The sequence below is a fragment of the Myiozetetes cayanensis genome, unplaced genomic scaffold, assembly GCF_022539395.1.
Source record: "Myiozetetes cayanensis isolate MyiCay16 unplaced genomic scaffold, myiCay2020 scf9, whole genome shotgun sequence".
In the NCBI taxonomy this organism is placed as follows: Eukaryota; Metazoa; Chordata; class Aves; order Passeriformes; family Tyrannidae; genus Myiozetetes; species Myiozetetes cayanensis.
Window position 1 is genome coordinate 17,156,824 of NW_026088185.1, and position 11,951 is coordinate 17,168,774.

The 11,951-nt window shown below is 38.6% G+C and overlaps 1 protein-coding gene across 2 annotated transcripts in view; it reads left to right on the forward strand.

Moving 5' to 3' along the window:
• SP3 (Sp3 transcription factor) overlaps window positions 1-10,303 on the forward strand; it is a 35,578-nt gene extending 25,275 nt beyond the window's left edge. For both annotated transcript variants that reach the window (XM_050339573.1, XM_050339574.1), the window contains 2 exons: window positions 6,312-6,508; window positions 8,534-10,303. In XM_050339573.1, coding sequence (XP_050195530.1) covers window positions 6,312-6,508; window positions 8,534-8,850 — 514 coding nt within the window. In that variant the 3' untranslated portion in view covers window positions 8,851-10,303. The remainder of the gene's footprint in view (window positions 1-6,311; window positions 6,509-8,533) is intronic.
• Window positions 10,304-11,951: the final 1,648 nt, after the last annotated feature.

The following is an 11,951-nucleotide window of genomic DNA, read 5'->3' on the forward strand; positions in this document are numbered from 1 at the left end:
GAGATTTGTTTTAGTTAGGGAAAAAACTCTGAAAATGTGATTTGCACTGCCTGTACTCTTAGGAAGGAGAGATTTCACATGTTTCATCTTCCTCATGATCTATTCCAAACTACAGTGGCTTTAATTTTGAAAATTTGTACTGCAAAATCCTCTTCCTTCTGAGTGGAGTTACTCTAACACAAAGTAGTTGAAGCCCAAGAGGGAATCTTTTTGAGAGATGGTTTTGATGAAGTCCGGAGAAGGGTGTAGTCTGATTGAAACTCAGATGAGAGATAGCAGCTAGGACAGAGTTTAGTTAGATGAGAATCTGAAATCCACTGTAAAGGAGGACCTGGACACATCAAATATACAAAGCAACTAGGAAAAGTAGGACAAGGAGTCAGGATGTGAGAGGAATTAGAACTGGAATGGAATGAAGGAGACCCTAGTAGGGAAACAGAAAAAGAGTGGAAGTGCTTACAGTTGCTAGAGCAACTTTAGAATTCCTTTAGAGTCTAGGAAAAAGGAGTAAGCCCACTTGGAGGAATTTTTGAGAGCTGATCATGTTCTGTAGCTGCTACAGTTACTTGTTTATCTCTAGTGCTGTAATTCTGAGTTTTGTCTTTCAACTCTGCTAATGACTTGCAGAGTTTCGGATTATAGGACATTTGCTTTTGTAAATGAATTCCAATAGCATTCACAATTCTTAAAATTATGTTAAAGATACAAATTGAAAATCGAGCAAATGGTGACATTAAGATATCCTGGGCAGCTTTAATCCCTTGTGCACATACATTATCACTTAGTTTCTAATTACATGACTGCATACTATTTTTTTCGTATTATTCCAGTGCCATTCAGTGAATGGGATGGATGATGCACAGGGAGTAAGTGAATCAGGGCTCTGTAATGGTTGTCACCTGCTTCACTTATTGCAGAAATTGGGAGGCGTTTAGAGAATGAGATACAGGACTGCAGCAACAGGGCTCTGAAGTTTTGGAGCTTTTTGTCTATCCACCCCACCTTGTCCACTGCAGAAGTACTGAATTCATTCCTGTAAAGAAGTCAATTGAGCTGAATTGTGAACATCTACAGTACTCTAAGAAAATACGCTTCTGCTATATTGAACTTGACACCTCAAGCTGGTGGGTGTTTAACAGTTTTGGCCTTAATCTCTTTCTGCCTCTTATCTGGATGTATAAAGTGATTGTACTAGTTCAAGTTCAGTACACAGGATTGTTACAAGATGATAAATCCACTAATGTTTGTGAATTGCTTAGACACTGTGAGTGAGTATTGTCAGTACCCATGATGAGGAAAAAAAACCCTGAGAAATGAATAATTCTGTATTTAACATGGTACTTGAATAATATGTTACTAGTAAGACAAGAAAAGCACATTAAATTGGTATGAAAAAATAGTGTTTCACTCAATTAATATTATTGCTCCTATGCACCAAAGGAGTAGGAAAAAGCAGTAGTACATGACTTCATATGCAGACTTCATCCTAATTTCATCTATTGTATAGCCTTAGTTTTTGTATTTCTTGCATTTTGTATTTTCTGGATGCAAAAGGGGAGTTGAGAGGTTCTTTCTGGGTTTTGTTGTTGGCTTCTAGGGATTTTTTTTTGGCTCATGATAGAAAAATCGGGACTACATTGCAGTCTTCAGATTTGTACCAGTTCTTTGAAATGGGAAGCCACGATTATCTTTACTTTACTTGGCAGGAGGAAAGGTAGGACAGGAGGAGGATGATGTATTAGATTTGTAAATCACCATTATATAGCCTCAAGCTTATGTCATCGTCATCATCATGGCTAGGCTTCACAAATGAAGATTTGAGAAGGGCTCTACCCACGCTTGCTACAAGCGCACTGATGGCTAAAAAGGCCAATGCGAGATAGACAAGTCCGGTTGCAGAAGGCACAGCAGAAAGACTCCCCAGGTGATATTGACAAGACGCGATTCTTTCTGCGTTGTCTTTTCTCCTCAAGAGTGATCCTGCGTGTGTTCTCAAAAGCAGCAGCAGCGTTATAGATGGTGTGTCTCCAGGCCTCCCGATTGGAGGCCAGGGTAGACCAGTGGTGGTGATCAATATGGCCAAGGCTGAGGGATTGTTTCAGGCAGTCCTTGTATCTCCTCTTCAGGGCTCCTCTCTTGCGGCAGCCAGTGGCAAGTTCCCCAAAGAGCACGATCTTAGGGAGGCGGCAGTCCTGCATCCTGGAGATGTGCCCTGCCCAGCGCAGCTGTGTTCTCAGCAGCATGGCCTCAATGCTCGTGACTGCTGCCTGTTCAAGGACAGACGTGTTGGTCACATAGTCAGTCCAGTGGATGTTTAGGATTGTACGGAGGCAGCGCTGATGGAAACGTTCTAAGAGACGCAAGTGGTGCTGGTAAATGACCCATGATTCAGATCCATATAAAAGAGTAGACAGTACAATGGTTCTGTAAACGCTGATCTTTGTACTTTTCTTCAGGTGTTTGTTTTGCCACACTCTTTTATGGAGTTTACCAAAAGCTCTGTATGCCTTTGCTAACCTGTTGTCCATTTCTGCATCAGTCTTACCGTCTGAGGAGATGATGCTTCCCAGGTAATTAAACTGCTGGACTGATTTGAGTTCTGTTTCACCAATGGTGATATGGGGATGATGGGAGACTTCCTGAGGTGCAGGCTGGTAGAAAACTTCTGTTTTCTTCAAGCTGACTTCCAGTCCAAAAAGCTCAAGCAAGTGGGGAGAGAGAGAGACATACCTCAGAGGATGACTCTGATTTCAAACAGGCTGTATTAGGCTTCTAGGTAGGGTGTCTGAACTTGGGTAGCAAGTGCAGCCTCTTTTCAGTTACATCTAGAGATTTCACCCTCCTCTCAATTTACATCTGGAATTACATTCAGATGTAACTACTCCTGTCTGGATCTGTAGAGGAGGAGTGTTTCTGAGTATGATTTCAGGTATGTAACTCTAAAATACCCGTTCTTAAAATAACTAAAAAGTGTATGTTTTACCTTTGAAATACTTGATGTTCTTTCTGGAAATACTGCTGAACATGACGTCTAGTTTCTCAGTGAAGGAAGGTGTTTCCTGCTGAAATTGTTGCAGTTTGTCTGGTTACTGAGCAACTTTGTTTCCAATATCTTTAAAGCTAAAATGTACTATGAAAATACTTAAATAGTAATTGATTTTAAGACTCTAGTCGAGGAGTAGGCCTGAGTCTCATCCTTTTACTCAGTGATGATGGTTATTGGCCAGTGCAGCAAGAAAGGCCTCTTAGCATGATGTGTTAGGGCATAGTGCCAGACTGTCACAGCTGCGAAGTGTCCAGGTGGAATTTGGCTCATTTCCTGTGAGTTTAGAGCACACATGAAGCAAACATGCAGATGCCTATATGGAGTGTGTAGAATAAATACACTTAGTTACTAATTCACAGTAGTCATGTGGATTTCATTCTGTGGATCCCTAACTTTGGATCTGTCACTTTGACCTTTGGAATCTGGTAAGGAATTCTGTTACCAATTAGGTGAGGTGTTTAGAACTACATGTTCTACACCACCTATGCACAGTGAGCTGATCATGAGTTGAACCTTGGTTTCCTTCAGTCTAGACTAAACTACTTCAAATGATTGACTTAGGAATCTTAAAATTATTCTAAGGGAATTTTGATGTGATTTCATTTAGTTTGGATTCTGTATCATGCCAAGTTATGAAATCTTTGTACTGATGACTGTGGAAAGGAAGAATGTGGTATATTTGGAGATGGTGTGAGAATTAAATATTCTATATATAGAAATACATTCTCAAATGCAGAAATATATTTTGTTTTACTAAGTACAGGCTGAGCACTTCTTAGGGTTACATGGAGTTGGACAGGCAATTAAAGACACAGAATAGTGGAATCTTGTGGAGAATTCTTTGTTACCAAGACTGCATAATGGAGAAGAGCCCTGGCTGTTCCTTTGCCTTGCACTGCAATTGCCAAATGCATTTAGCCACCGAACAAGAGGACCTGAGGAAGAGCTGTCTAGAACTGAGTCGTTAGATAAGGGTGAATGTAGATCCTGAGAACGGAGGAACTGGTTACAGTGAGGCAAATGGAGGAATGCAGAAAATTTCGTTCTTGGAGTCTGGGAAGCTGGGTGTGTTGGGCCGATAGATGAATGCCACTGGAACTGTTACAGGTACAGTGAGTTTTGTGTGGTAGCCTAGCCATCTGTAGAGGATGAGAAACTAGAAAAGAAGAGGAGCAATCTAAAGACATTTTGCTAAATGCCTTTGAGACTGACTGAATGTTTAAAATTTGTGAGTATTGAGCTTTTGTGTAGGTGGCATATAATGCCTGATGTTACAGTTAATTTTGGTTTTTAATCTTGGTTTGAGGGCAGGCCATGGAAGAGTGTAAACCTGACAGTTTAGATTTAGCAAAGGTTGCCAAAAATGGATGTTTCATCTGAGGTAGGAGATGTAAAAAAAGGAAGTATTTGTCCTACCCAAAAGAATTGGTGATCTTTCAGGACATTTGAAAAAGGAAAATCAAGGTGAAAATACTATTGCCAAACTACTAATGATGGAAGAGCTTATGATGTCAGGTCAGATGTTGGAGAATTTTTTGCATGAAATTTATAAATAAGCTAAATAAAATAGGCAGATGAACTTTGAGGCTGCAGATTGACTGGTAGCAATAAACCCAACAAAATTAGATAGATAAGCAGAATGTCTTCTGTCACTGTGTCTATAGGCTAATATGATTCTCCTGGGACAACAGCAGGGTCAAAAGCTTTCTGGACTCTGCTTTTACTGCCATTGAATTTGTTCTGAAGTCAAAATTTATGTTGTCATGCCAAATAATTGGTAGGTAAAAGTGATACTTTTTTCTTCTGAGACAAAGTGACTAATGAAGTACCATGAAGATTGCTCTATATTGAGAATTCATGCAAACATTTCCTAGGACTTGATGAGATCTAATCTCCTTACTTTTCTGGGCTGTCTGGAATGTTTTAGGTACATATGTGCTTAGGTTGGAATTCCCTTTAGATGCTGTGAGTTAATTTCTGTTCATGTTCAGAAATGCTTGCTGCAATTACTAGGTCCTTGAAGTGTGTATGCTCTTTACCCTGAACCCTCATTAGAGATAAACCATAATTGTTCTGAATGCAGGGATGAGAATCTAGGTTTAACAGTTACGTGTCACATCCTTCAGCCACTGGACAGTTAAACAGAAGCTTAGCACACAATTTAAGGAAAAAAAATTGACCTGGGGAGGCAACTGAAAATTGTATAATCAGTCATGGAGGATGGAGCACCCAAGACTGTGATTTCAGAATCCACTTAAGACATTCTAAGCTAACGTTGCTGATGAATAAGGTGGCCTGATGCTTGGCTGCATTTTCCAATCTCCTCCCTTGTACCAGCACTTACCATTCATATAGCTGCGTTGTCAGCCAGACCTATTCCCTGAAGTGCCCCTTTCAGCTGTAGCAAACACTTCAATTGACTAAAATCAATCATGGTGCCCTGCACTGGCCAGACTGATCTCTTTCTCTAGGTCTTCAGAGGCTCTTATCTCTCTGGGGATTTTATTAAAAAAAAATTAGACTTTTGTGTCAGGTGCTTCCCCTGAATCAATCATCTACCATTTCAGTGAGGCAGCATCTTAAAATAATCATCAAGCTGACTAGGCTGAGTTACAGTGTTTGTGAATTCTGTGTTCATTGTGATGGATTTTTATTTTCTTTTTCTGAAATATGAAAGAATTAATTTAAATGTCAGCAAGATCAGCTTCCACACCTTTTAGTGAAAATACACCCATGATTATGCTTGTCTTCAAACCTCAGACTGCTTCTCAGATTTCCCCAAGATGCCAAAAGTCCCATCTGTTCTCTTCCCAGTTGCCAAAATCTCCAGTGTCCATTTTGGCAGTTGCAGTAATTTGTGTTTTTCCTTGCCTAAACTATCTTTGGTATGGTAAAAATTGAAACCGGGAGAAATTTAAAATATGGGCACTTCAGCATCACAGCGGTATGAACTGCTGTAATGACTGTATTTCCAACTTCATACACATGTATGCTTCCTAAAGATTACACTTCTATCACGTAAATTTTACACGCAGTTGAAAGTGAATTTATAGTTCATTACAGAGTTGGGATAGCGTTATAGGATTTATTTCCAGCTTCTTCTGGAGTGTAGTGGACTTGGATTGTATTTGAAACACAAACTGAAACCTGCTCATGTTGGTTTGCAGATCTGTTGTGGTATGTGTAGCACTTGTGTGTACAGCCAGTATTTAGGAGGAAGGTATTAGAATGAATAACTTTTTTTTAATTATTTTTTTTAATGCAGAGGCTCCAACTTGGGAAAAAAGAAGCAACACATTTGTCACATACCAGGGTGTGGCAAAGTATATGGGAAAACTTCACATTTGAGAGCTCATCTCCGCTGGCATTCTGGAGAGCGTCCATTTGTTTGTAACTGGATGTTCTGCGGCAAAAGGTTCACTCGCAGTGATGAGCTTCAGCGACACCGAAGAACGCACACAGGTTTCAGTCTTTGATTCTGGGGTATTTAACTACAGGAGTGTTATCAAGAGGGCTTTGATAAATAACTTTAAAGAGGAGAACATATCTTTGAATTGGATTGATTTTAATGCAGTGTGACTTCTCTAAAATCAGCTAGTAGTTATTGCTGTTCATACATTTTGGAATCTCTGGTAGGTCTGAGGAGAAAGCAGCTGCCTCTTGATTCAGAACTGACATTTAAGCTAATGCTTAATATAGCTTAATCAGAATACTTTGATTCAGGTTCAGCAGTGCATGTCGTTGTTTGAACCAGATTAGAACTGTTGTTCCAGCTCAAAACTTCAATAATTTTCAATCATTTTAAAAAAGAAAAATAAAAATAGAGGACTAGATGACCAGGAGATTAGATATCATTCACAAAATCAAGGAAGAGCATGTGATGGTGGAACCCATATTTGCATTCTACAGGATGCTTACCTTTTAAGATTATAGTATTTGAAAAAAACCGTGACCATAGATAATTATTTATGTGCTTATCAGCATTTGCATTGCTTAGAAAAATGTCTCTGCAATGTCTATAGACCTAACAGTGTGCTTTTGTTAGACATCTTGGATGCTTGGACCCAGTCTGGGATGTTACAGTTTGTCTGGATGGACAAACAGATTTGGCTTTAAAAAAAAAGCGAGTTGAATGATCCAGGTCAGAGGATATGGTTAATGGCTCCTGGTGTACCTGCATACCAGTAAAAAGTAGAGAAATGCAGGGATCCATCCTTTGACCTGTTTTAAGATCTTTATCACTGACCTGAGGAGTCAGCAGAGTTCACTCTTAGCTCTGTGGATGAGCCCAAACTGGGGCAACCAGTCAATGCATTTACTGCAAGGCTGCTTCAGAGGGATTGAGGCTGAATGAATGGGCTGATGGGAACCTTAGGAAATTCAGTGAGGATAATTGCAAAGTACTGCACCTGGGATGAAATCAACCTCTACAGCAATGCAGGTTAAGCACGAAGAGTTGGGAAACAGCTCTACTGAAAAGTACCTGGAAGTCTTGATAGACAACTGGAATGTGAGCAAGAGCCAGGAGCAAAGATGGCCAGGGCTGTATCAACAGAAGCAAAGACAGGGAAGTGATTATCCCCTTCTCAGCACTGGTTAGACTGCATTTAGAATGTGGCATCTAGTGTTTGGCACCCAGTATAAGGAAGACATTGATGACATGACTGAATTCACTAATGGGTGACCAAGATGATCAGGAAGCAGAAGCATTTGCCTTATGAGGAGGGGGCTGTGGGAACTTGGCTTATTAGATGCACAAAGAGAACAGTAATGGCAGGGGGGAGCTTAGTAGCAAGCTTCTAGTATCTGCAAAGGCTACCATTAAGACAAAGCAAACTTTCCCTGCTGGTGCATTGATTGGAGGATGAGAGACAACAGATATATGTTGAAACAAGAAAGATTCAGACCAGCTATAAACAAAACCTTTTCCTAATAGGAATAGCCAGGCACTGTAAGAGGATGCCCATAGAGTTTCTGCACTCTCCATCCTTAAAGGTTTTCAACAAAACTGGATAAATTCCTCAGCAACCAGATCTGCCTTGTAGGTGACTGCTTAGAAAGAGATCACAATAAAGACATTTAGAGGTCCCTTCAAACCTGAATTACTCTGTGATCTTCTTTGTCAGTCCTAAGTGTGATTCTGCTGGAGGTGATAGTCTTCCATGTCCATCATTTGGTAGGTTTTGTTCTCCTCCTAAAAGTTATTTATTGGTAATAGTTGCAATGACACTTAGTAGCCTGAGGATATGAGTTGGCAATATTCTTTATATGCCTGAAGGATCTCCCCAAACTTGGTGAGACACAAAAAAATAAATGAGTTCCTATAAAGGATTTGTATGGGTGTGTAGAAATTTAACACACATGTTGGATCGCTTTCTTCAGGATAGAATTCTGACTCTTAAAGGCAGTAAGTTGTTCCATTTTTTTGTGTATGTGTGATATTTTTAATGTTCTTGAATGAGGTTTTGTTCTTATCTTCTGTGACAGGTGAGAAGAAATTTGTCTGTCCAGAATGTTCAAAACGCTTCATGAGAAGTGACCACCTTGCCAAACACATTAAAACACATCAGAATAAAAAAGGTATTCACTCCAGCAGTACAGTGCTGGCATCAGTAGAAGCAACACCTGATGATACTTTGATTACTGCAGGAGGAACAACACTTATCCTTGCAAATATTCAACAAGGTTCTGTTTCAGGAATAGGAACTGTTAATACATCTGGCACCAGCAATCAGGATATTCTTACCAACACTGAAATACCTTTACAGCTTGTCACAGTTTCGGGAAACGAGACAATGGAGTAAATATTACACAAGATACCTATTAATTGTGGTTATTTTTATACAGTAGTGAGAAGAATATTGTTCCTAAGTTCTTAGATATCTTTTTATTGATGTGCAAAAATTTTTGGATTGACAGTAACTTGGTTATACATGACACTGAAATGCCTTACTTTGTATGATATTCCATAGTATATTAAAATGGTAAAATTGCATGGGTTTTGTAGGTACTTTTGGAATCTAGAAGAGATGAAATTTTACCAAGTTATATTAAAAAAAAAAAAAAAAGAATTTAACGATGGAAATGGTAGTCTAACCAAATGCATCAATCCTGTGTGGTTTAGTGTAAAAAAAATGAGAACATGTTGGTATTTATCTATTGTAAGATAAAAGAAGTTGATGGGTGAAAAGAAATCACATTATGATAAAAGAAATTTTGTAATTTTCTTGATGACTGGAATTTTTATTATGCATAACTGACAAATCAAGTTTCCAAGCAAATGTTACATAGTGTAGGCTTTACTTAGCTCATCAACTTGTCATTTTGAAGCTAATTATTTTAATTAGGTTAACTATGTACAATATTTTAAGCATTACTCTTGTAAGATTTTGAAAACTACATTTTAACATGGAACTCTAGGGATAGTCACCTTTTAAATCCTATTGAAAAGCCATGTTTAAGATTTAATTTGCCAAAATGATGTCTTGTTAATATTCTTTCAATAACCAAGGTGGGCAATATAACCAATGTTTAAAAAGCTTAAAATGTTAAGAAAAATAAATATGTATAGGTTGAGGCATTTGGGTGGTAAGGCAAATGTTATAGTGAAGTATATCCCTTCTTTTGAACATTGGAGGACCAAAAATAAGGTGTATTGCGTCTCAGCAGTGATTTTTTTTTTCAAATCTTTTTCCAAAAAAACATGTGTCTCCCAGGGCCTTAAAAGCCATCTTGTAAATTACCAGTAAAATATAACATATGCAAATACAACAGAAAAATCACTTCCATATTGACAGTACTCCCAAACATATGGATATAGTCATAGTGAACTAGGGGGTTTATGAGGTTTTTATTTGTTTGTTGTTTAGTTTTTGGTTAGTCAATCTGCATTTAAATATCAGCCATCTTTCCTTTTTTGCTTCTTCCCTTAAAAATTGTATGTATCCAGTACATTTAACTGATAAACATATATGTTTTTTATTATGCTGAATTTTCTTTTTATTTTTTAATTACTGTTTATATTTTCAATTATAGAAAATGTACAAAATGAAGTTATATAGCCAGTCTGTAAGTGCTATACCATTTTCAAAAAATGTACAACAATAATTACTGCAGTTCACCTATTTACAAACATTTGGAAATCTATTCATTTGTTATTCTTAAAACCACCTCAAATTTAAAGGCTACCTTATTGTACGTTTAAAGTGTATTATAACAGTGTGGTAGTTAATAAAACACTATTTTTTTTTCTTTTGACATGAGTTTACTGTGCTTCTTGTTTACTGACAAGGTGTAATTTCATAATGCATCTTGATAGCCTGGCGTGTTTTGTTTTGTGCTAGGTGGTGGGAAGTAGAAGAGGTGCTTCCTTTCCCTATGGGCATAGAGATGGTAATACACCCACCTCCTTGCTCCAAAAACCCCCACGTACACGTGCATGGACGTGAATGTACTACGTGCTGTGTTGGTGTGGTGGTAACGTTTTCACCTTTTGCTGAGCAGGGCACGAAGGACACGTTGGCCCTATCCTAGAGGTTGTATCTAAGTTCTCTGACACGTGCCGTAGTACAGAGAGTACTGATAAGGAACTGTGACTAAAGGAGAACTGTGAGTTAATTAAAGAGAGTGATGGTTGTATGTGATGCTCTGATGAAAGTGGAAAGCATTTATTTGTGCAGTCTAAATTTATTTTAATAAAATGAAAGGGTGGAATTGGTTGAGAAGTCAAAGAGCGGGCAGCAGGTTGTGAGAGAAGACAGTTTTGCTCAGACTTCAGTGTTCCATGGATGTTGTCAATATATTAGCATACTCTGAATTCACTTCCTTTAGGCAGGTGATGAATGGGCTTGGTTTCCAAAAGCCGTTATAGTTCGCAGAGCATGTTAGTATATTTCTAATACTTGGGTTCTGTTTCTCATCTTTCTAGCCATTAGTAGCTATATTACTGCATTATTTTAAGTGGGAGGGAAGAGGGCTACTTTCTTAAACTGCTTTTCGCAAGTTTTATGGAATGACACTTTCACTGATGTCCATCTGTGGATGAAGGTATTTTAATGCTTCATTGCTGAAGATGAGATTTCTTTTTTCTCAGAGCTTTTATGCTCTTTTTATACATCAGATGGTTACTTTAATTAATGTTTAGTAGCACATTTTTTAAAAGGATATTTTGCTGTTAAGCTCAGAAGGTAGATGTTTTGGAAGAAAGTAACTCTGGCAATGTGTAGGAAAGCGATGGAAAGCCTGCAGTCCAAGGGCTGTCTGCCTGATGGCTCACAGCCATTGTTTTTGTGTTGTGTAATAGTGATTTCTGAAAACCCCCTGCTCACCTCCAGGGCAAAGGGTTCACAAACCTAAGCGTACGATCTTTGGTGTATCTAGGGTTGTTGCTACCTCGTGGACTACCTTCCTGGTCCTCTAGTCACTCATGCAATACCAAGACAAAATTGTGCATTCTGTAGAAGGCTTTACAGTTCTTCATGGGTTCCTGACAAGGGTTGCTTGGTGTGCTGCTTGTGTCTTACTAGTACAATCTGGCATTTTACATACTTATTTTCGTGTCAGGCTTCCTTGCTTGTGTAGCTTTTTGGTATGGTAGTCTTTAGGTCCTTGGGTGGTTTATATCTCTTGCAGTCTGGTGTAATCACTAACTAGGAAGACTCTAAAACTGGCTCTACAAGTCAGCATGAGCTTGAGAGCATCAATTTAAATAGTCAGGGTACTTAATTTCAGTAAGTACAAGGCTTGTATATACATACACTTGCTATAATCTAAGTATTCTTGGGCTCATTCCTGAATGAACTAATGGTTTGATCCTTGCAAGTTACAAATGACCACTGATTCTTGCAGAGAAACAGGTTTTAATCAGTTACTTACCAGGCCAAGGGGCAGTGTGACTAAGAAGAGT